This window comes from Hyperolius riggenbachi, chromosome 4 (assembly GCF_040937935.1).
Source record: "Hyperolius riggenbachi isolate aHypRig1 chromosome 4, aHypRig1.pri, whole genome shotgun sequence".
NCBI lineage: Eukaryota > Metazoa > Chordata > Amphibia > Anura > Hyperoliidae > Hyperolius > Hyperolius riggenbachi.
This window is the reverse complement of record NC_090649.1, coordinates 295856239-295881769: the sequence shown is the minus strand read 5'-3', so window position 1 is coordinate 295881769 and position 25531 is coordinate 295856239. Positions and strand designations below refer to the sequence as shown.

Sequence of the window (25531 nt, the reverse complement as noted above, 5' to 3'; positions counted from 1 at the left end):
CAGATTCTGCTGCAAAAAGGAGGTAATTTATATCAGCATTTTCTTGGCTTATAGTACAGGCACATGCAGAGTGGCTGAGCAGCAGCAAGAACTCCTGTATGATTGCAGAGACAGAGTGTGTCGCTGCAGGTCAGGAACCTTCTCTACTGAGTTAGTTTTACCCGGGCATATAATCAGGCTGCACTGAGGTGAGTTCTCTTGTAGGAGGTGTTCGGAACTGCGAAAGGTTTTAAATGAATATAACTGATGGTGACAGAAGGGATTTCAGCCAGTACTGCTCGTGGATTTCCAGTGTGCAATCACTTTTCTTCTGCACTACAGCTAATGAGGGCAGAATACAATATGAAAGGCAGTCTTGTCACAAACTTGCAATACCTTCCGTTCATATCATAGACATAGGGAACCCCTCCAATAGAACCTGAAATAAAAAGCATGATGGTCCACAGTGACAGTTGCGTGGGACAGTACATCTTAGTTTTACAAAGGGAGGGCAGTTGAGGGTTACACCCTAGGATAACTGCCACTTAGAATGATACATTTTTTTTTTAAATTATTGTCAAGCAAGCCCTCTACACATGTCGGGGCTGAGGCTTTACAGGCATGCCTGAAGGCTAGCTGAGGGTACAATGGGAAACAAAAAACGTTCCCAGTAGGACTCGACCCTCCACAGATGTATATCCAATCATTATTGCATTTCAATGACAGTAGTACAAGAGCATAGCAACAGCATGAAGTTTCGGGCAAAAGCCCTTTCTCAAATGCATTGGATTAGATATACATCTGTGCAGGGTCGAGTCCTATTGGGAACGTTTTTTGCTTTGGACTGTCGAGGAGGAGTGGTGGACCTCTAACCCTGACAGGACTCCCCATTATAACTCTTTCATCCCAGAGGTGGACAGATATACTTTAGATTGTGGCTCAATCTAAAGTATATCTGCCCACATCCCGGTACAATGGGAAACATAGACCAACAGCCACCTTCTGCTCACAGCAGTTTGGTCTTTGCGGCCGCTTGGCTTCAGGCCACAGTGTGAACCAGCTCTAATGGAGCATATGTACCTAGCACTTGCAGCAGTGTGTGCATATACATGTTCTGTCATGGGGGGGGGCTACCTGGTCTGAGAAGCAGTGAAGTTTACTAAAATGAAAGTGACACTGAAGCGAAGAAAACTCATGATATAATGGATTGGTTGTGTAATACGGATATTGATAGAACATTAGTGGCAAAGAAAATAGTGTCATATTTTTATTTTCAGCTATGTAGCTTTTTTATAGCATTGCATCATTCTCTAATAATTGCAGTTTCCACAGTACACTCAGCATTTTAAAGAGACACTGAAGGCACTTAAAAAATGGCTTTTTACCTTTTATCTATGTTAGGCATGTTTTCCCCTGTTAAAACACCACTATCCCGCAGCAGAACAAAGATTTTTTTACCCCCCAAATCCCCTGTTCTTGGTCGTGGATTTTGCTGCCCAGGGAGGCAGAGCTTTCGGCTGTAGCTCTGCCTCCATGTGCGTCAATCAGCGCTGATTGCCGCCTCTCCCCCACCCCTCTCAGTGAAGGAAGACTGAGAGGGGTGGGGAGAGGCGGCGATCCGCACTGATGGACGTGAATAGAGGCAGAGCTGCAGCCAAAAGCTCTGCATCTCACGGAAGCGCTCCCTGCAATGTGCCCCAGGGGATTTGGGGGGTAAAAAAGCCTTCTGCCGCGGGATGGCGACGTTTTAACGGGCAAGCATGCCTATCAAATACAAGGTAAAAAGTCATTTTTAAATTGGCTTCAGAGTCTCTTTAAATGATTTCACAGAGCAGGCTAGTGACCCTTTGAACTTTTATCTGCAGAAAAAAAACATAAACAAAGAAAAAACAATAGGCTTGATTCACTAACTGGTGCTAACCTAGTTAGCACGCCTAAAGAGGCGTCCATGCGACGTTATCGTCGCACCCTATGCGCCATTATGGTTGCACTGGGTGCGACGTTTCCAGGGCATCGGGGGTCACTTTTCACGCAAAGGGTGCAACGTTAACGTTGCACCGCGCGATCTTTCCGGCACACCGAGCGCAGAGCCGTTTTTGGCGTGATAAAGTGTGCTAACACTTAGCACCACTTTGTAAGTAAATCCCAATGAGAGACAGTTGAGATAAGTGTTTCAAAAGACAGTGCTGTCCACAACTTTATAAAGTCGCAGAGCTCACATGAGCTCCTTTGCATAGATAACAACTGAAGTTTCTTAACTCTTCCTGTACTGGAAACAATATGAGACTCATATCTGAGCTAATAATGTTTTATTTCTTAGCAGTACTACACATACAAATCATTATATCATAAGTTTATTTTCACTTCAGATTCCCTTTAAGTATCGGTACTTCACAAACATTCTAAATAGGAGGTAGAAGACTGTGCTAGTCAGCATCTAATGTAAACAAAGTGGCCTTCTTACCCCATACAGAGACACAATGGAGCAGGACTGATCACGAGGAAAGATTGCTACATAACAGTTGTAAGATGTCCTGTCACGCCCTGTCCTATTGCACACATTCGACTGTATAGCCTAATTATAGGTTTCAACTGGGATGTGAAGTCAAAGGAGCTCAAAGGAGTCATCAGGGAAAATGTAATAAAATAAGTGCTACTTACCGGGGGCTTCCTCTAGCCCCAAGCTCCCAGCATGTCCCTCGCCCCAGCTCTCCCCGCAGTCGTTCGCTGCAGCTCGCTCCCGGTCCCCGGTGATGACGTCAGGCCGACCTCCAGAACTACTGCGCCTGCGCAGCCCGCTCCGGCCCACGTGGCGGTGATTGACAGCGCGGCGAACGGCTGCGGGGAGAGCTGCAGCGAGGGACATGCTGGGAGCTTGGGGCTGGAGGACGCTCCCGGTAAGTAGCACTTATTTTATTACATTTTCCCTGATGACTCCTTTAAAGTGAACCTTAAGTGTAAAAAATAAATTGAGTTTTACTCACCTGGGGCTTACCTCAGCCCCCTACAGCTGATCGGTGCCCACGACGAGTCGCTCTGATGCTCCGGCTCCCGCTGGCGGCCACTTCTGGTTTCGCCGTCAGGACCCGTCAGGCTGGGGAACGCGGCTGATACTACACGTTCCCAGCCAAAATAGCACCCCTATGCGGCCATTACATATGGCCGCATAGGGGTGCTATTTTGGCTGGCAACGCGTAGTATCAGCCGCGATCCCCAGCCTGACGGCGAAACCGGTAGTGGCCGCCAGCAGGACCCGGAGCATCAGAGCGACTCGTCTTGGGCACCGATCAGCTGCAGGAGGCTGAGGTAAGCCCCAGGTGAGTAAAACTCAATTTATTTTTTACACTTAAGGTTCACTTTAAGCTCCTTTGACTCCACGTCCCAGTTGAAACCTATAATTAGGCTATACAGTCGAATGTGTGCAATAGGACAGGGCGTGGCAGGACATCTTACAACTGTTATGTAGCAATTTTTCCTTGTGATCAGTCTTCTTTGCTCTACAAAAATATTAACAGCATATTTTATACTACCACCATTTTTTTTTTACTAGAACAGCATTCAATTAGTTAAACACAGGCCTTGAAAGTTCAGTGCAGAGAAATCTGGACGCATCCGAAGTGAAGATAATGTTATCTTGTGTTTACTTATTGTATCAAGTGAGGAATGTGACACATTCTCTGACTGTGCAGAAGCTCCTGGACACAGACAGACACTCAAAGCATTTCTGCATTCAATACAACATGAATAAAAGCAGTTATAAATAAAATGCAAAGGCAGCTCTCAATGCAAAAAACTGTACTTTTGAGAAGTTGTAATTTCTAAATGAATAGTAATACTTATGCACAAATGCAAATATGATAACCGTATGGCATATAAAAAGTAGGAAAACATGTTTTTATTGAATATTATGTCACGATTTTATACCGCTTTAAGGGCCCTCCCACCAGGGCGGACATTGAATCTGATACACATAAATGAGTAGGTTATGTAGCAGTTTTTCTGTTTTCCCTATGACTCCTGGAAATATTGATAGGTTTACTTTTATTTTTCCCTGGGAACCTTACCAGTCACTAAGGCACACTAAGCCCCAGTGGGCTCTTCAGGCTGCCATGAAGTTGTTCTCCAAGTGCAGGGGATGAAACTCAAGTTATAATACACAGCTTCTTTGTGCAAGTTGTGCTGATGGTAATTAAACTTGACATTACATTATTATGTAAAATAGCTGCTTCCTGTAATAAATTATTGTGATTGTTAGTGAAAGATGGGAGTCTTCTCTGACTTTACTTATGGCCAAAGGCAGGTCATATATCCATATAGGAAATAGGAAGTTGTGAGGCAAATCTCTAGTTGTATCTTATGCCAGACTGTAATTCCACTTTGTGCTTTGTACAGGCCTAAGATAATTGTTGCTCAAAAACAATCAATCTTAACTGCTTCCAGCACAATTGCAACAACCAAGGACTTTGGGGCTTACAGTGGAGGAAATAATTATTTGACCCCTCACTGATTTTGTAAGTTTGTCCAATGACAAAGAAATGAAAAGTCTCAGAACAGTATCATTTCAATGGTAGGTTTATTTTAACAGTGGCAGATAGCACATCAAAAGGAAAATCGAAAAAATAACCTTAAATAAAAGATAGCAACTGATTTGCATTTCATTGAGTGAAATACGTTTTTGAACCCCTACCAACCATTAAAAGTTCTGGCTCCCACAGAGTGATTAGACACTTCTACTCAATTAGTCACCCTCATTAAGGACACCTGTCTTAACTAGTCACCTGTATAAAAGACACCTGTCCACAGAATCAATCAATCAAGCAGACTCCAAACTCTCCAACATGGGAAAGACCAAAGAGCTGTCCAAGGATGTCAGAGACAAAATTGTAGACCCTCACAAGGCTGGAATGGGCTACAAAACCATTAGCAAGAAGGTGACAACTGTTGGTGCGATTGTTCGAAAATGGAAGGAGCACAAAATGACCATCAATCGACCTCGCTCTGGGGCTCCACGCAAGATCTTACCTCGTGGGGTGTCAATGGTTCTGAGAAAGGTGAAAAAGCATCCTAGAACTACACGGGAGGAGTTAGTGAATGACCTTAAATTAGCAGGGACCACAGTCACCAAGAAAACCATTGGAAACACATTACACCGCAATGGATTAAAATCCTGCAGGGCTCGCAAGGTCCCCCTGCTCAAGAAGGCACATGTGCAGGCCCGTCTGAAGTTTGCCAATGAACACCTGAATGATTCTGTGAGTGACTGGGAGAAGGTGCTGTGGTCTGATGAGACCAAAATAGAGCTCTTTGGCATTAACTCAACTCGCTGTGTTTGGAGGAAGAAAAATGCTGCCTATGACCCCCAAAACACCGTCCCCACCGTCAAGCATGGGGGTGGAAACATTTTGCTTTGGGGGTGTTTTTCTGCTAAGGGCACAGGACAACTTGATCGCATTAACGGAAAAATGGACGGAGCCATGTATCGTGAAATCCTGAACGACAACCTCCTTCCCTCTGCCAGGAAACTGAAAATGGGTCGTGGATGGGTGTTCCAGCACGACAATGACCCAAAACATACAGCAAAGGCAACAAAGGAGTGGCTCAAGAAGAAGCACATTAAGGTCATGGAGTGGCCTAGTCAGTCTCCGGACCTTAATCCAATAGAAGACCTATGGAGGGAGCTCAAGCTCAGAGTTGCACAGAGACAGCCTCGAAACCTTAGGGATTTAGAGATGATCTGCAAAGAGGAGTGGACCAACATTCCTCCTAAAATGTGTGCAAACTTGGTCATCAATTACAGGAAACGTTTGACCTCTGTGCTTGCAAACAAGGGTTTTTCCACTAAGTATTAAGTCTTTTATTGTTAGAGGGTTCAAAAACTTATTTCACTCAATGAAATGCAAATCAGTTGCTATCTTTTATTTAAGGTTCTTTTTTTGATTTTCCTTTTGATGTGCTATCTGCCACTGTTAAAATAAACCTACCATTGAAATGATACTGTTCTGAGACTTTTCATTTCTTTGTCATTGGACAAACTTACAAAATCAGTGAGGGGTCAAATAATTATTTCCTCCACTGTACCTGATTGTTGGAGAAGAGGCAAGCAACATCAGGGAACATCTGTACATGCAATTGATTGTTTTTGGTTCTCCAAGTTGTGTACGTAGCGTAGTCTGGCAGTGGCAGCCTTCAGAAGCACCTCCATAGCTGAATGATCTCATCTCCACTCTCCCCATTGATTGTTTGCAGGTTTACAAAGCCACATCCACAAGCAAATTACATAGTCTCTTTTAGAATTTACAAAATTGACAGGTGAAAACGTGTAAAGAGAATTTCTAAGATTCTGAGGGTCATTATTTCAGATTATAGCAAAAACAATATGCACAAATAATAGGTAGGGATGGCAATTCTTAGGAGAACTCATAGAGAAGCATGTGATCAGTTTGATAAGCTGGTAGATTTGTAAGGTTCTGATTTGCTGGTCTTGATCATGTTTTAAACCAGGAAGTCATCACAGCAAATAAAAACCTTACAAATCTATCAGCTGATCACATGCTTCTCCATAAGTTTTCCTAAGCATTGCCATCCCTAGTAATAGGCTTATTGGCCTAGTTCTATGACCAGTGGTACACTTTAAAGAAAACCTGAACTGAACATTAAAAGTCAAAATAAGCATACACAAGTCATACTTACCTCCTGTCTAGTCTACTCCTCAATCTCTTTCTCCTCTCCTGCGTCCTGTTTGTCCACTGTGATCAATGGAATTCTCCGTCCTCCATTTTGAAAATGGCTATTACCCCATAACAGCTTCCTGGTCAGCACACTGTTAAACTGTAACATCGCCCACTTGAGCCATAGGGAAACATGGACACATCAGTTCTCCTCTCAGCTGTAACTGACAGCAACTGATATACAATTGACAGCAACTGATATATTTCAGTTCTGACAAAATGTTGTCAGAACTGGAAGGGATCACTGTAAGAAGAAAATGGTGAGCTTCTGAGAGGAACTGATGGCAAGGTAACTATGTAATGTTCATTTGAAGTTACCTCATGTGTTTATTTTAAATAATTTTACTCAGTACAGGTTCTCTTTAAGCATATCTTCTTAGACTGTAATATTAAGATATCTTTTTCATGCATTTGTTTGCAGTCATGGCAGTTTCCATTTGGAGATGTACACTGAACAGAGCAGCAGCAAGTCGGAGTCTCCACAGATCGCTGTCTCTCTATAACAGAAACCATGGTTTTAATAGTGAAGAGATCAAGAGTAAACTTGCTCAGTTCTCAGGAGGATCAGTGAAACTTTTGAAAAGAGAAAATGGAATTGCAGAGTTATGCATACATAATCCTGTTCGAATGAATGCATTTTCAGGTAAGGGCAGGAATATTCAGCTATGCAGTTTTCTGCTCAGCATTGGCAATGATATTCTGGCACCTCTGTCAAAGAACTTCCCTGACAGGCAGCATATAAGATATATAACTTAAATAAGGCCTAGTGCACACCGAGCGGTTTTTGGAGCGATCCGCCGGCCGCATCCGCCTGGAAAAACGCTTGGCTAATGTATTGCAATGGGATGGTGCACACCGGCGGTTTGAGGTTTTTGCCAAGCCGCAAACGCGCCTCCTGCTGCGCGTTTGCGGATTTCGGGAAGCGTTTCGTCCTCAATGTACAGTATAGGAAAAACGCAAACCGCTCTGAAAAACACTACTTCAGAGCGGTTTGCCAGGCATTTTTGTTACTGAAGCTGTTCAGTAACAGCTTTTACTGTAACAATATGTGTAATCTGCTACACAAAAACGCACCCAAAACCGCTAGGTATGTTTAGAAAACCTCTCTAAACATACCTAGAATCGCTCTGAAATCAGCTCCCAAAACCGCTAGCGTATTGCGGATCTGCTAGCGGTTTTGGTGTGCACTGGGCCTAAGAACTACTTTCAGTTTCCTTTGCTAGCCTGTGTAGAGTGAAGAGAAGTGTGGGTACGTGATGCTCAATGAGGTCCCTATCATCACCTGACATGTTCTGTAAGATTTGCTTTGATTTCTTGTAGCTACTGAGAACATTTCTGTTGACGTTCTTCTGCATAGTATATTGGGGTTGATGCACTATCATACAGTACTGCAATTTCACCAGTACTAATGCCACTAGACTAGCACATGTTACGCAGTCAGCACAACCTGCATTACATGGGTAATGTTTGAATTGCTGTGGTAATGCGTGTTATGCAAGTAATGTAATGCTTATTACCGTAGAAAAACAAGCATTACTCGTAACAAGGGTAGCACCGATTGTACTTTATAACTCACTTGAAGCGACAACTGCTGAAATTTTTAAATTGTGAGGACCCAGAGTACTTACACTCTACATTGCTCTAGCACTCTCTCTGCTGCTCGTTGTCTTCTTGGTTGGTCTCTTTTCCCCATTCCACAACCCTTTTCCCCTATAGCCCCCAAGAAGCTTCCGTAGCTAGATGCAAGTGATTCTGATTTGAACATGTGCAAGTTCCAAATGCTGCTTTGCCAGTGTAAGAAAGTGCTAGTGCACATCCTCTTTCCTTCATGCATGCACACTTTGACTTACTGGGTACGAGCGGTTTGAAACCCGTGCATGCCTAGTTCAGACTTGTTCATGCATAGTCACAGGTACTCCATGCAGTTTCACTTTTCAACATAAGAACAGCGCTTCCTTAGTACTGTAAGTCCATCCGCTACACCTCCACCAAGTTCACCCTGTGAGATCCACACTCACCAACAGCGGAGGGCCTGGATTACATAGGCCTTAATACACTTTTGGGGTATTTGCAGGCTCCCCTCACCCTCGAGCTTCTCTTGCCTCCTTTTCCTCAGATCTCCATCAATCAAATCATCAGGACATGATTCCAAGCAGTATACCTCAACAACAATAATACATCCTCATTGCGCAGCTTGTTAAAAACCACTATATTTTATTACACCATTGCACTCACGTTTTCAAGGGGTTTGTAAAGGCCTGCGGAGTAATTGAACGGGCTCCCCCCCCCCCCCCCCCCTGCTTCAGTTTTGACCCAGCTTTGCTCCAGTATTGCTTGCAATGGTTTTGCCAAATCTGCCCCAAAGTTTTATTTTATTATACTGTTTTTGTGGTGTGTTTATTGTCTTCTCATCTGTTGTCCACAAATGATTCTGGAGACGTTTTACTTATGTTACAGGAATGATGATGATAGAGTTAGAAGAACGGGTTTGTGATCTGGAGAATTGGCAGGAAGGAAAAGGACTCATTGTTTATGGGGCAGAGAACACATTCTGTTCTGGTGCTGACTTGAATGTGGCTAAAGCACTCACCAACCCACAGGTATGCTTTGTAAAGGTGATCATATTTAATTGGTCCTATTTCCTACATCCTAAGTGTGCATAAATAAACTGCCTAACTTTATGTCACAATGTGTATTAAAAATATCCATTTGCTGATTTGCAGAGGGTGGCCATCAGGGGAAAGCCAGCAAAATTAGTCTGGATTTGTTAAGTTGCCCATTAATGGTACAACTGTAAGGAAATGGTCATATTTTAAAATCTGTTTATTGAGATCGTATTGTATGAAAACAGAGAAGCTGGTGGTCCTGGTAAATTCTGAATGTTTGCATTATCGATCATTTCATTAAAGAGCATGGTGGATTTTTCCTTAAATACGATCACAACTGGTTTCGATATCGGTAGTAGTTTGAATCTGTTAAAGCTATGGATCAAGTAAAAAAAACGAACTTTTCTTTTGATCTGATCAAAAAAGCAATCATTCAGTAAAACTCACACCATTAATGGGCACCTTAAGAAATGGGCTGTTATTAGACTTGGTACATTTGGGTCACATCAGAAATTGAGTGAAGGATGCATTAGCTTCTTAGCACTATAAAATGCACAGTGCACAGGAAGAACGCAATTGGTTTTGCTTCTCACTCACTCTTACGATTTTAATGTGATTGCAAAATCCGTTTGAATGGGGCTTAATGGCATTGCACCAAGAATGTGTGTTTTTCCAGATCACAAGAAAATCGCACTAGTGGGAATGATGCATCATGGTTTACATTATTGCACAGGTGTCCTTGCGATCAGCAAACTGCAAATGTTTTGATAATTGGATCAAAAAGAATGCAGTGCGAAAGAAGCCTTTGTGATCTAGCTTATGTGCTATTGTGGTAGTTTGCCCAACTGCAGTGAACATTTTTTTAGTATTACATCCAGATACATCCATCCTTATACATACTTTAAGGCCACATTCTTAGTGACCGCTGTGTTGTGTTCGTTCGTGGTGTGAACGCAATGGATTGGGAATGCGGCTCCACAAGTTGCCTGTGTGTTGAGTCACATACAGTCAATGAAAAGTATGCTTCATTGTAATTTTGTTGTAATGTGTGTGTTTTGCATGCTGCGCTTCAGTACACCGAAACGCACCCATCACACTGTGAAGGATGCATTGGTGGTGCATTGCAGTGTGGCGAGCAACGTTACAGAGCGGCCATTATTCTGAACTTCAATGTGCCACTATGAATGGGGCCGAAGTCGAAGTTAGCAAACCAGCATGGCTGTCATAAATGTTTACAGTTTATTTTATATATTTCCATCAAGGGCTGCTTTATGATCAGACAGGTTTCCTTTTGCTGGGTCTTTTTAACAACTTTGGTTTTTAAATAGAGTCTGAAGCCAATTTAAATACTTGTTTTTACCTGCTATTTCCCAAAAGCAATATGACCATTGCTGAAACTCAGCATTCCTGTGGCAGAACGAGGGCTTTATACCAGGTGCGTAACTAGAAATCACTGGGTTCCCCTGTAAAACTTTGGATGGGGCCCCCCGCCCCCTGGACGGGAGCCAGTGCATTGCAGGGCCCACAGGTGAGAGAGGAGAGTTGGGCCCCCTCCCCACTGCTGTGTGCCCACTGCCCCCTTTTCTGTGCTGCACCCACCTCCTGCTTCTAAAAACAGCCCTGGCTGGGCCCCCTAGCAGGCTTGGGCCCTCACTGCGCCTGCATCCCTTGCAGGGGCTAATGCTACGCCCCTGCTTTATACCCCCTAAATCCCATGACAAAATTCCACAACTTTCCAGGTTGTGGATTTTGCTGCCCAGGGAGGCAGAGCTTTGTGCTGTAGCTCTGCCTCTACTGGAGTCAATCTCTGCGGATCTCCGCCTCTCCCCGCTCCTCTCAGTGAAAGTAGACTGAGAGGGGCAGGGAGAGGCAACGATCGGCAGAGATTGACTCCAGCTGAGGTGGAGCTACAGCGCAAAGCTCTGCCTCTACCAAAAAGCGCTCCCAGATTTTTGCCCCAGGGATTTGGGGTGTATAAAAGCCCATGTTCTGCCATGGGAATGTGGCATTTTGCACTGGTCATATTCCTTAACACAAATAGCAGGTAAAAACAAGTGCCGTATATTTTGGACTATACGACGCACCTAGGTTTAGAGGACAAAAAACGGGGGGGGGGGGGGGGGGGAATATACTAAACCTGGTACATCCATGGTGAAGGAGCATCTGGTGGATTATGCCTCCTTTGTACCTCATGCCCCCTTGTACCTCCCTGTGTCCTCCTCTGTCCCCCATGTGTCAGTATCTGTCCTCCTCTATGCCCCTTTGTGTCCCCATGTCCTCTGTTTGTCCCCCTGTGTCCTCCTCTGCATGGGCACAGTACAGGGAGTCTCCGACATTGCGGCAGGTTGGAGAAGTGTTCTCCCCAGGCTCTTTTAGCCGGATGCTCCACCCGGCTAGTTTTGGTTAGCACCCGGCTGTTATCTACTTAACTCCTCCTCTGCTATAAGCAGAGACGTGCCAGCCCTGCATTCTCTCATCTTGCTCCACCCGGCAATTTTTTCATGCCACCCGGCAATTTTTTCATGCCTTTCGGCTACTTTTTCATGCCACCCGGCTGGAATAAAATTCTGGGGAGAACACTGTGGAGGTTCGTATTGGCAGGCGTTTACAAGTCAGGAACTCCCTACATTTTGACTATAAGACGCAGTGACTTTTTCCCCCACTTTTGGTGGAGAAAAAGTGAGTCTTATAGTCCAAAAAATACAGTATTTAAATTGGCTTCGGGCTCTCTTTAAAGTGAACCTCCGGACTAAAAATCTACTCAGCAGAACTGAAAAGGCTTGGTGTTTCTTTAACAGTTTCACAGCATCAGAACGTTTTTCTTACCAAAGCATCATTTGTAACTGCATTTTTAGCTGAGCTCCACCCATCAAAGAAAAAAAGCCCGGGCTTTTTTTCCCTGATGCTGTGCAGAGCATGATGGGATTTCCTATGTTGTTATCCACGTTGCCTAGCAACTGGGAGAGGTGCTCAGGAAACAGGACAGTTGGAACTGTGTCTCATGCTCCCTGTCACCTCCTTTCAACCAAAAAGATGGCTGCCATCATGAAATCAAACATTTGCCTGTTCTTTTAAAACAGGGTGGGTAAGTGATTATATTACCTATCTATTTTAATTAGCATAACTAATGTAACTTAATGACAGTATGTTTGTTTAGGCTGGAGTTCCTCTTTAAGCTAGTACATTACAATAGAGCGTTGACATAAAATGTTAACCAAACTAAATTAGTTTTGCATAGAATAATGTTTAGATCCTCTGCCAAGTTTGCTTAGAGAACGTTATTACTTAAAATTATAAACTGTTAAAAGGTTTTTATTGCTGCCAGGTGTTACCACTTTCCCTTTTTATAACATTCCGTGTGACAGGATGTGAAGGGAAATCATGCCATTTGTGACCCAAACAATAAGATAATCCTCACAGGTTTTAACTCTTCATCACAGTATCCAAAGCTAAGATGATGGTTTTGAATGCAGTTTCAAGGATATTGTTGCTGGAAAAGAACATGTTAATGTAAAGCAAGATTTAATACAAGTATGGTCATCTGAAAAAACAGTGCAACGATAAGTGCATTAATACTGTATTTGCAGTAATTAAACAGATTTTATGATTTATTAGTACACTTGACATACCAAGAGCACAAAGCAATGACCTCAAAGAAACCGCACCAAAACAAAACTGTTTTGGTGCGGTTTCTTTGAGGTCATTGCTTTGTGCTCTTGGTATGTTATCTGTATTTTTGACCGTTCTGCACATTACAGATCCACCCCTTGTTTTATATATCTAGGGTGGCATATTGATCATAGGGGATGGTGCTCCCCGTGTTGTATTTTATTAGTACACTTGCACGCTGCATGTAGTTTTGGGGACATATTGCATTGCCTCTTTGAATAGCCCCTGAAATTGATATTTTTATCTAAGAGCTGTTCTGTTGTGCTGTTTCCATAGGATGGTATGAAGATGTGTATGTTCATGCAGAACACTCTGACAAGACTGCAGAGGTATTGTTCAACCTGTACAAATGTAACACTAACAAAGTTATGCTCTCTCCATACTTAAGTAGAATACCATAATGTTGCATTATGGTGGAAACTCTAAATATTGTAATTTCATTCATAAGTTTCAGCTACAGCTATTCTAAACACCCTATCTGGCCAGCTGACTGCTTAAAAGTGTGTACACACACATATGTTGTCGCCCACAAGGTCTGGGACTCAATCCCTCGGGTGACTGTTCAGGGGCGAGTGCTTTAGACACGGTGCAAGGCTACAGCCAGCCTGAAGCCTTTAGAGTCTAGTACATATAATGTTGGAGTCTGTTATTTATGGCACCAATTCCCCCTTGCGACACTCTACTGTTGGTTTTATAATGCCCCCTTCATGTATTTTTGTTCTTCTTCTGTATTTATTTCCTTTCCCCTACAGATCCTCTTCATCATCGATTTGGCTAACCCTAACATCCACTTTTAAATAAAACCTTTCTGGTAGCCCAGTCTTAAAAGACTGCAGCCAAAGAGATCAGCAGAACTGCCAGATAACGGGTATTGTTTAAATTAAAATAAATATGGCAGCCTCCATACCTCTCTCACTTCAGGTGTCCTTTAACTTCCTACACCAATATAAACTCATTCCTGACACTATACCAACCCCTGACCCATACAAATCTTTTTGTTATGCCTAACCTCTTGACGACCAGCTAACGCCGATCGGCGTAAACTGGTCGTCTGCGGGTTACCATGGAAACGGCCGCTCGATCGGCCTTTCCATGTCAGTTCACGGAGGGTGTCTCTGTGAACAGCCGGAGAGCCGCCGATCGCGGCTCGCCGGCAAAATGTAAACACGCGGAGAAGAAATCCCCGCTGTTTACATCATACGGCGCTGCTGCGCAGCAGCGCCGTAAGGCAGATCGGCGATCCCCGGCCTCTGATTGGCCGGGGATCGCCGGTATCTGATAGGCGGAAGCCTATCCTTCAATGCGCAGGACGGAACTCCGTCCTGCGCATTACGGAGAGAGGGAGGTAAAGAGACAGAGGGCGGAAATGGCTGCGGAGGGGGGCTTTGAGGAGCCCCCCGCAAAACGCAGATGGCCGGCAGCGATCAGACCCCCCCGGCAGGACATCCCCCTAGTGGGGAAAAAAGGGGGGAAGTCTGATCGCCCTGGCATAATACTGATCTGTGCTGCGGGCTGGAGAGCCCACACAGCACAGTTCAGCCAATACAGCCCTGGTCGGCAAGTGGTTAATCCTAGCCATCAGTTCCATATTCCCACCCTAAGGCCTCATTCCCACTATACGCACTGCCATGTGCATTTCAGCAGTGCATATGGTGTGCGACACGCAAGAACGGTAAAAGTGCATAGACAGCCCTTCTGCTGCATATGTGCTGCGCACCAAAGCGATGCGCTATTGCACGGCTGCGTACATTTTTCAGGAATCGCAGCGCTGACCCATTCACTGTAGTGAATGAAATCAGCAGCGCAGTGTATAGCGGTGCAGATGGCACGTGATCGTATGTGTTGCGTTCCGATTGCATGGCCATCTGCGCTTATTGATGTGAACGAGACCTAACTCCTAACTCTAACTTTCCTAAAATGATGCTGACCTTAACCTCTAATCCTAGCCAATAATCACTTCCCATCGTCTTCACCCTTGCCCATAGCTAAGTGCTGACACTCATGGCCCTTTCACATCAGCTGTGTTCCGTTTTGTTTTTGAAAAGGCTTGTGTTTTTCCAAACGCAAATACAGTAAACTTACAATTGGAATCGGGGGAATGCATTTATATTGAATGTGTTTCCAATTTTCTAAAAAGTCAATTCGATTGAGGCCAACACAGTAAATAATCACAAAACGCAAAACGCATTTCCAGTTGCGTTTTATGAATTTTGGTGTGAACGAACCCTCAGGCTACTATATAGCTGAGCACAGCACTGAAATTATACTCTGTAACCAATCCTTGAACACCAACACTCAAATAATACACTGTAGCCAATCCTTGAATGCCAGCACTCAAATTATACAATGTAGCCATCGAGCCGAGAAATTTTCCAGAGTCAAAAGAGAGGAGGCAGGCACTCAGTGTAAGCACATGGATGCTGGCATTTGCATAGACAGCTGTTGGTGTTCAAACCTCAACGGTACCTACGTGCGCTAGACCGTGGTGAACCAGTATGAATCAGCAAACTGAGGAGAGAACAAGTGGTCTGGCACTGTAGTTTTAATGGATAGTAGCAAGTGTATAGGTATAGACATAAATGGTGAACATAAGAGTTCAATTGAACAATGAAGGTACTTATCGTGCTGCTGCTGTGGTGTGGGAGATGACTGTGGGCGCCAGTGGGTGCACGTCCTTACGACCGTTTCACAATGGGGTGAGCCTTGCTTCTTCGGAGGGCTTTGTGCACTAAGGCCTCAGAAGAAGCAAGGCTCACCCCATTGTGAAACGGTCGTAAGGCCGTGCACCCACTGGCGCCCACAGTCATCTCCCACACCACAGCAGCAGCACGATAAGTACCTTCATTGTTCAATTGAAGTTTTATGTTCACCATTTATGTCTATACCTGTACACTTGCTACTATCAATTAAAACTACAGTGCCAGACCACTTGTTCTCTCCCTAGTGAGCCAAGAAATTTCACTGGCTGTATAGAGGCGTCAAAACATAGTATGGCAAACTGCACTGGTTCAGCCTACAGACTGACAGCCTTGTAAGGCCTCTTGCACACTGCACGCGATTCCGATTCAGATTCCGCTTTTTAATCAGTTTTTACATCCGATTCAGGATCCGATTTGCAGTGTACAGGGAGCAAACTGCAAATCAGAATCTGAATTGGATGTAAAAACTGATTAAAAAGCGGAATCGGAATCGCGCGCAGTGTGCAAGAGGCCTGAGTCAGTAAAGAGGCATGGTTTCAGTTAACAAATCACACATTTTCTTGCCTGTATACTTATGTGACTAAAGTGCATTACACTGCCTGGAAGCGAGTAGGTAGCAATAGGTCAGTAAGGAGGAAAGCAGGATCTATGAATTAGTGCAGCAGGTATTTCAACTATATCATATTTTAACCAAACCAAACTAAATTATTAAGATGGTTTCAAAAACCTGTTCCTGATCCTGGGTGTTTAAAGTATACCAGAGCTCTGCTAAATAAAAAGATTTAGGCTGACCTGGGACTTCCTCCAGCCCCATCCGCTCGCATCGCTCCCATGCCACTGTCCTCAGTCTTTCCGCAGCTTCGGTACCGGGTCCCGTCACTGACGTCAGTCGGAGCCAGTCTACGCAGGAGAAGTGCGCTCTTTGCGTATCCTTAGCGGCTGCTGGAGAGATACGCAAACAGCGCACTTTACTTACGTCAGACTGGCCGCGACTGACAGAAGTGCGGGGATCCGGTACCCAAGCTTCGGGAAGACTGAGGAGGGAGGCGTGGGAGCGATCTGAGCGGATGGGGCTGGAGGAAGCCCCAGGTATATATAAATCTTTTTATTTATCAGAGCTCTGGTTTCCTTTAAAGGGACAGATAATAGTAGCTGGGAAAGGGAACATTATATTCATGAAGACGAATTAAGAACAAGAAAACAGCTGCACTCTTTTTTCCAGTACATAGTACTTGTTCTTTTCCCTAAATATTTTATTGGGAAATAGGAAAAGGGTACCCTCTTCTACTGGGAAGGTGAATATAAATCTCACAATTACTCAAACCAGTATTTGGGAGAGGAAGTTCCATGTTTACGCAAATATTTATTGTTATCTTGATGCAATGTTGGTATCATAAATACAGAGAGGATGAAATAGAAACTTCTTCACATAGTTGTCCAGAAACACAGGCGTAATGGCATGTGGGCAGCCTGGCAGGGACTTTTTTATGTGAAACAGTTGGATAAGTACATATAGTAAATATAGTTATTTGGGTTAAAAAAAGACATAAGTCAATCAAGTTCAACCAGAAAATAAAGTACAATACCAGCCTGCTCCCTCACATATCCCCGTTGATCCAGAGGAAGGCGAAAAACCCTTACTAGGCATGGTCCAATTAGCCCCAAAAGGGAAAAAATTCCTTCCCGGCTCCAGGTGGCAATCAGATAAAATCCCTGGATCAACACCACTGGGCATTACCTAGTAATTATAGCTATGGATGTCTTTCAATGCAAGGAAAGCATCTAAAGTAAATTGAATATTCTTCTTCACAACGTTTGTTGCTTGATGTAAACTAAGTATGCTTTATTTTTTAATTTCAGATTGCCTCTTATTAGTGTTGCACTAGTTCAAGGAAAAGCACTAGGAGGAGGAGCTGAGCTATGTACAGCATGTGATTTCAGGTATGTTTCTTTGGTTTCCACCTTACTGTTTATTTAACTGGTTCGCATTCCATGGTTTTTACCCCTTAAAGAGTAATGCAACCTTTACAAAAAAAAAGAAATTAGTTCAACTTATCTGGGCTTCTACCGTCCCCCCGCAGATGTCCTGTACCTGCGGCAGGACAAAACGATCTCCCAGTTTCCTGCCGCAGCTCACTTACAGTATTTGCGTGCAGGGAGCTTCCAGCGACATCAGTGAGAGTGAGGAAGTGCAGTTGTTTGCGACATTAAAGTCGCAGATACCGGAAGCAAGCCATATCGGGGGACCGGGAGATTGTTTTGTCCTTTCGCGGGCACAGGACATCTGCGGGGCTGGTAGAATCCCCAGGTTAATTGAACTCATTTTTTTTAAAAGGTTACAGTACTCCTTTAAGGTTCCAGACATTTCTGACACTTTAGCTGTGTCGTTTTTATAGAGCAATAAAAATTATTTTGAATTACTTATGCCATCTTCGTGATATAGATCTTGTTTTTTTTTCAGTGAAATCTAGGCTTTCTTTGGGTAATATTCTTCTCACAAAACGATTTTATAGTCATTTTATGGGAAAAAATTAGGCCTAAATGCAGAAAATACCAATTGTTTCATTTTTCACCCTCCCTAATTTTCACATGACACGTCCCACAAAAAAAAAATGAAATCTTAGTCCCTTCCCCACTAAAACGGTACCCCATATGCCATATTTTATTACTAACTGAGCATGTGGTGGACTGTTATTCCCAGCCTGTGCATTTGTGGTGATCGGATGCGTTATTTAGGGCAACATTTTGCTGTACAGATGCATTGCTAGGCAATGGCAGAGCGATACATCTGTAGAGCAAACTTTCGCCCTAGCAATCGCATCATATCGCTACAGGCGGCAGTCTTTGAAAGTTTATAAACAGGTATGGGTATTGCAGGGGTTAATAGGCTAGGTTGGGGTTAAAAATCAACTGGGGATTAAAAAATATACTTTTTATTTTATTGGGACCATGGCACTTTTATTTTTTTTTCTTTTAACTTTAAAAACTTTTTCCCCCCTAACTTTATTGAATGATTGTTGCTAGTAGCTAGCAACTATCATTCACAGGACCATTCACGTGCACTATTACGTACACGTGCAAGAGCGTACACAATCAAGTGCACGCGTGGGAGCGCGTTTGAGCACGAGCGTGCACCCGCGGCAGCAGGTGGCGGTTTTTAATGCAGGATGTAGATTCTACGTCCCAGAACCTAAAGCAGCACTAATTAGGACAATGCAGAAAAGATACATTGAAGGTATATAGAAGGACATCTGTACTTTTATATCTTTCTTTTGCTAATTCATTTTTCCTATTGCAGGCTGATGACAGAAGGAAGTGAAATACGATTTGTACATAAACATATGGGCCTGGTTCCAGGTTGGGGTGGAGCAGCAAGATTAATTCAGCTTACAGGGAGCAGAAATGCCCTGAAATTACTTAGCAGTGCTGCTAAAATTCATCCTGAATTTGCACTACACATAGGCCTCGCCGATGAGGTCTTATCTTGTGGTGCTGATGGTGCACTGGAGGAAGCACAAACATGGATATCATCATACACCAAAGGACCAGTGGAGGTGACCAGAGCAGTGAAGAAAGTGATTGTGTCTGGAAGAGAGAACTTGATTGAAAATGCATTGAGGGCTGAGAAGGACATATTTGGAACAGTGTGGGGAGGTGCTGCCAATTTACAGGCATTATCAAAAGGAACCAAGCACAATTAGGGAAAATGCTGATGAAAACTGAACTGTTCTACAGAAGGCTGTCTGATTAACCTTTTTGCTGTCAAGGCCCATCTCACATTTTTTACTTCAGATAGCCAAGACCATTTGTCTCATTCCCCAAGATACCATATTACAGACTGGTAGTTTCCACCCCCCCCCCCCTTCCAATTATATATTTTCTGCAAGCAAAATTACCATAGAATTAATATATGTATTCTGAGTTTAATCCATGCCCTGGCCATTGCACCAATATTTATCAAAATCACATTTTCTATCAATCTATTAAAATTGCTATTGGCATACAAATAATAACATTTCCCAAAATGCTATGGAACATAAAATGACAATGTGTTTAGTTACTAAGTAACAACATTTGTGGATGCAAAAACTGCGTTGATGTGTGAAACAGTAAATAACGTGAATGCTCAAAACGATGAATTGGAGACTTGCACTAAATCATCTACTAAGTCACCTATTTAAAATGTATCTTGTACTGTAAAATGTTATTTTAAAATATTGGGCATGTGAGGATACCTAATTTCTGAAGGGTAATTATGGTTTTATATTTGCCATGATGCTGTATGTGAAAGTGGCGCATAGGTGTGTGCTGTATGTATGGGAAGGGCAGGACACTTTTATCTTGGGGATAATCCAGTATGTGTTCTTATTATTTATTTATTTAATCCATCTCTCCCCCGGCAAATATACCTTACTATAAAAACTACCTACACTTGCAATTTGATGTTAATTTACTGGAAAATGAATAATTGTATGAGTGTCAGGTGCTTAGCAGGTAGTAAAGTTCACGCTAGAAAATTTCCAACATTGCCATTTTTCGCAGTCTGAAATGGGAAGACCCAAGATGGGTCTTCCCATCTTAGACTGTGAATGTCTGTATAGACAATAAACTGAAGACTGAAATAATGACAAACAATAACTTTGTTTGTCCATTGTCTAAAGCCATGTTTCTGCAGATACAGAAACCCTGAAATTTCACACATGCATTCAAACTCTTCAAACACAGGATAAGAACCACTGGTTTAACCACTTGACACCTGAGGCATTTTTCCTCTTGTGGACCAGAGCAATTTTCACCTGTCAGCGCTCCTCCCTTTCTTTTACCAATAACTTAATCACTACTAATCACAGCGTAATGATCTATATCTTGTTTTTCTTGCCACCAATTAGGCTTTCTTTGGGTGTACAGTATGCCAAGAATTATTTTATCCTAAATGCATTTTAACATGAATAATAAGAAAAAAAAATTATAAAATGCATTATTTTTCCGTTTTTGACCATTATAGTGTTAAAATAAAACATTCTACTGTGGATAAAAGCCACACATTTTATGTGCCCTTTTGTCCCGGTTATTGCAACGTTCAAAAAATTTCCCTAGTACAATGTATGGCGCCAATATTCCATTTGGAAATAAAGGTGCATTTTTTCAATTTTGCGTCCATCACTAATTACAAGCCCATAAATTAAAAATTAATAGTAATATACTGCCTTGACATACATTTTTAAAAAGTTCAGTCCCTAAGGTAACTACTTATATTTCCCAGAACGTCATTGGACAGCACCCCTGGTGAGACTTGTCTCCCTCCCAATCGTGGACAGGAACTGCAAAAGAAAAGATTTGCATAACAAATTGGCAGCCATACATAAGCCACTATCTTACCACCAGTAACTCAGTTCAGTTTCCTGTCCCGGACGGGAATGCAGAGGAGAGGTCTCCAGGATGCTATCCATGACAGATGATCGGGGGCTCAGAACTCTCTGAGGGGGAAATATCTGCATTAGAGGAGATATCTGAGGGTGAAGAGATGGAAAAAGCTGAGAAATCACAGAAATTTGCTTTTTCCCCAGATTTAATGAAAGATCTCCTAACCTCCATGCATGAAACAATGGGTATTAGATCAGAGCAAAAACCCCTGACACCCCTGGACCAGATGTATGAAAGTTTGGCGGACCCCCAATCTAGATTCATTCCGGTCCATTCTACTCTTAAATCTATGATTAAGAAAGAATGGGAAAATCCTGAGAAAAGGGCCTTTTGGCCCAAATCTTTATCTAAGCGCTACCCTTTTGCCCCGGATGATCAGGCTTGTTGGGGTCCTCCGCCAAAGCTGGATCCTTCCTTTTCCAGGGTGTCAAGAAAATCAGACCTGTTGTTTGAAGACTTCGGTAACCTAAAAGATCCAATAGACAAAAAAATGGATAATGTTTTGCGTAGGGCTTGGGAGTCGGCTTCATTAACTTTCAAACCGGCTGTGGCATCAACAGCAGTTAGTCGTTCTCTGAAAACTTGGCTATCAGACCTACAATTTAAGATTGCTAATGGAGTTTCTAGGGAAGAAATTCTTAACGACTTCCCCAAAATTACGAATGCCTCAAATTACATGGTTGATGCGGCAGATGATACAGTAAAGTTGGCAGCCCGAACCACGGCGCTAGTCAACTCGGCTAGAAGGGGAGTATGGGTTAAGACCTGGAATGGGGATACTTCCTCAAAATCTAAGCTTTGTGGTATCCCCTGTGAAGGTAATCTGCTGTTCGGTTCAAAGCTGGACGATACACTAGATCGTACGGCGGATAATAATAAGAATTTCCCAAGGAAGCGCCCTTTTCAAAATAAGCGGCCATTTCGGGCCCCCGCCAAAAATGAAGCGGATAACAAATCTTCCAGGGGTAGAAGATGGGCCCCTTATAGACAACAAAGACCCCCCAATACCTCTACTAATACCAAAAAGACAAACAAGCAATGACGCCATCATTCCAGTGGGGGGGGAGAGTCACCAACTATTTCGAAAGATGGCAACAACTGTTCAGCAATCAGTGGTTACTGAATATAATATTAGAAGGTTACAAAATAGAGTTCGAGCAGCCTCCCCCTCAAAATTTTGTCCTAACCCCTTGTCCAAAAGACCCATCTTTAAGAATAGCCCTTCAATCAGAAATAAGGTCACTTCTTCAGAAAAGGGTAATTCGTCAGGTTCCAGCATGCCAAAAAGAACAGGGATTCTACTCTCCAGTCTTCCTGGTGAAGAAACCTCAGGGAACCTATCGATTTATTCTAAACCTAAAGAAACTAAATCTGAGGGTCAAATACAGAAAGTTCAGGATGGACAATATCCGATCTGTAGTTCATCTCTTACAGAAAGACGACTTCTTGGCATCTCTAGACCTGAAGGATGCATATCTTCATCTGCCAATCCATTTGTCCTGCCAACAATACCTAAGGTTCGCCGTGTGGATGGAAGGAGAGGTAAGACATTTTCAGTTTAATGCCTTACCTTTCGGATTATCTTCAGCTCCATGGCTATTCACCAAGGTTATGTCTGAGGTACTAGCCCTTCTCAGGTTAAAACAGATTAATATTGTCGGTTACCTTGATGATTTTTTATTATGGGGGTCTTCTGAGAAATCAGTTTTTGATCAGATATCTACAACTTTGAGCTTCTTCCAAGACTTGGGTTGGTTGATTAATTGGGAAAAGTCTGCCCTAGTCCCTTTCCAATCCTTAGAGTTTTTGGGTTTCATTATTTCTACTAGAAAGGAGAAATTGTTGTTACCTGATAGGAAGATCAGTACTATTATTGACAATGTTCTCTCGTTTCAGAAATTGAGAAGCATATCGCTAAGAAAGGCCATGGCACTTCTAGGTCTTCTAACTTCTTCCTTTCCGGCAATCCAGTGGGGGCAGTTCCATGCAAGATTCTTACAGATGTGGATACTAAAATCTTGGAACAGGTCTATGACGTCACTTGACAAGAAAATCGTCATTCCACAGAGTACAAAGGCTTCTCTGCTTTGGTGGAAACAGCTGGATCATCTATCTCCAGGTCGTCTGTGGAGTTTTCCTCATCAGAATACAATTACAACCGACGCCAGTTTATGGGGTTGGGGAGCCCACTTCAATTCTCAACCGGCCCAGGGAGCCTGGAGTATGACGATCAGTTCACAGTCATCAAACAACAGAGAACTGCAAGCAGTGTGGCAAGCTTTACTACATTTCGGGCCCCAAATCAAGAAGTCACATGTGAGGATAAGGACAGACAATCAGAGTGTGGTGGCTTTCCTAAACAAACAAGGGGGTACGAGGAGTCAATCCTTATGGGAAAAGACGACGAAGATCCTATTTTGGTCAGAAAGGAATCTCTCATCCTTAACAGCGACACACTTAAAAGGAACCTCAAACCAACTGGCAGACTACCTCAGCAGGAAGAGGTTGGATGCGAACGAATGGTCATTAGATCAGGAAATATTCCAGCAGGTGACGTTACAATGGGGCTGCCCAAAAATAGACTTGTTTGCAAGGAAAGTGAATACGAAATGCCAACAATTTTGTGCCCTGTTTCCAGAAGATCTACCATGGAAAGTAGATGCCTTCTCGATCAATTGGGGGGAAGTAATGATGTATGCATTTCCTCCAGTTCCGTTGCTAGCACGAGTGATAAAGAAGATTATACAGGACAAGGCTCGAGTAATCTTAATAGCTCCACTGTGGCCAAAAAAACCATGGTTCACGTCACTGAGGGCACTAGCAGTAACAGATCCGATAATATTTCCTCCTCTGCCACACTTGCTATCTCAGGGTCCAGTATGGCATCCGAACTTACACATGCTTCACCTTTCAGCTTGGAACCTGAATGGGGCATCCTGAAGTCCAAAGGGTTTTCAGATGAATTATCAGAAACTTTGATACAGAGTAGGAAAAAAGTGACTCGAGAAATATACCAAAAAGCCTGGAGAATATTTAACGATTGGTGTGGGGAAAGATCCTTTAACAATGCATCTCTTAGGTCCGTATTGGAATTTCTTCAGTGTGGATATAAGAAAGGTCTTAGTATCAGCACCCTGAAAGTACAGGTATCTGCTCTTAGTGTGTTTTTAGAAAAACGGCTGGCAGAAGAAAATCTAATTGTACGTTTTTTTTCAGGCTTTAAAGAGACTTAAGCCAGCAATTAAAACAAAAGTACCTGCTTGGGATTTAAACATTGTTTTACAGGGTTTGTGTGAGGCTCCGTTTGAGCCATTAGCGCAAATTTCAGAAAAATTTCTTACCTTAAAAACCATTTTCCTGCTGGCAATTACTTCAGCCAGGAGAATTGGTGAATTACAATCACTATCTATTAGAGAGCCTTACTGCACCATTTCGGAGGATAGAATAACATTACGTCCTGATGCAGCCTTTCTACCCAAGGTAGTTTCCTCTTTTCACAGAAATCAGGAGATCTTCCTGCCTTCCTTTTGCGAAAATCCTAGTAATGAAAAGGAAAGGAGACTCCATTCCCTTGACGTAAGGAGATGTCTTATACACTACATGGAAAGAACAAGTTCCTGGAGGAAAACTGACGCTATGTTCACCCTTTTTGCTGGAAAACAAAGAGGCAACAAAGCTTCCAAAGCAACGCTGGCACGATGGATAAAACAGGCTATCACATCAGCATATCAGGTTCAAGGAAAGCAGTTAATCTCTCCAATCAGAGCTCATTCTACAAGAGCAATATCAACCTCTTGGGCAGAGAGGGCAGGGGCATCTATAGAACAGATATGCAGAGCTGCTACCTGGTCAAGTCAGAACACTTTTGTGAAACATTATCGCCTAAACATCTCGGCTGCAGCAGACTTATCATTTGGAAGGAAGGTGCTGCAGGCAGTAGTCCCTCCCTAGATCCTATATCTTGTACATCGTCTCACCAGGGGTGCTGTCCAATGACGTTCTGGGAAAGACAACTTTACTTACGGTAACGTCTTTTCCAGTAGTCAGAAGGACAGCACCCCTGCAACCCGCCCTTCTTTTGGGTGGAATAATAATTATGTAAGTAAGCATCTATGCGGTTCGTGTCATCTATTGTATTAACTGAGTTACTGGTGGTAAGATAGTGGCTTATGTATGGCTGCCAATTTGTTATGCAAATCTTTTCTTTTGCAGTTCCTGTCCACGATTGGGAGGGAGACAAGTCTCACCAGGGGTGCTGTCCTTCTGACTACTGGAAAAGACGTTACCGTAAGTAAAGTTGTCTTTTTTTTTTTTTGATGAAATTTTTTTTCCCCCTTTTATAAATAAAAAAAAAAGTTTGGGTATTATGGGAGGGTGTGGGAGGGAAATAGTTAATTATATCAGTCAGTGTGGGGATTTTTATTAA

At 43.0% G+C, this 25531-nt stretch overlaps 2 protein-coding genes across 4 annotated transcripts in view; both read left to right on the top strand.

The window, feature by feature from the left end:
• LOC137503874 (ethylmalonyl-CoA decarboxylase-like) lies at positions 1-20103 on the top strand. Of its 3 annotated transcripts, none has more exons than XM_068231495.1 (6): positions 1-22; positions 7129-7350; positions 9165-9307; positions 13259-13311; positions 17542-17622; positions 18980-20103. In XM_068231495.1, exons 2-6 carry the CDS (start codon positions 7131-7133, stop codon positions 19380-19382), a joined length of 900 nt encoding a protein of 299 aa, XP_068087596.1. In that variant the 5' UTR covers positions 1-22; positions 7129-7130; the 3' UTR covers positions 19383-20103. The 3 variants fall into 3 exon arrangements, with proteins under 3 accessions (XP_068087596.1, XP_068087594.1, XP_068087593.1); XM_068231493.1 differs by lacking the exon at positions 1-22 and adding an exon at positions 125-188; XM_068231492.1 differs by lacking the exon at positions 1-22 and adding an exon at positions 3806-4164.
• Positions 17542-25531, top strand: part of LOC137503873 (ethylmalonyl-CoA decarboxylase-like) — a 37742-nt gene continuing 29752 nt past the window's right edge. Inside the window, exon 1 of the mRNA XM_068231490.1 lies at positions 17542-17622. The gene's annotated coding sequence lies outside the window, so the exon portion shown is untranslated. The remainder of the gene's footprint in view (positions 17623-25531) is intronic.

Coding starts and splice junctions, on each gene's coding strand:
- LOC137503874 (XM_068231495.1), top strand. CDS start 7,131: ATGGCAGTTTCCATTTGGAGATGTACACTGAACAGAGCAGCAGCAAGT. Junction 9,308..13,258: donor AAGCACTCACCAACCCACAG/GTATGCTTTGTA, acceptor CTGTTTCCATAG/GATGGTATGAAGATGTGTAT. Junction 13,312..17,541: donor ACTCTGACAAGACTGCAGAG/GTATTGTTCAAC, acceptor TTTTAATTTCAG/ATTGCCTCTTATTAGTGTTG.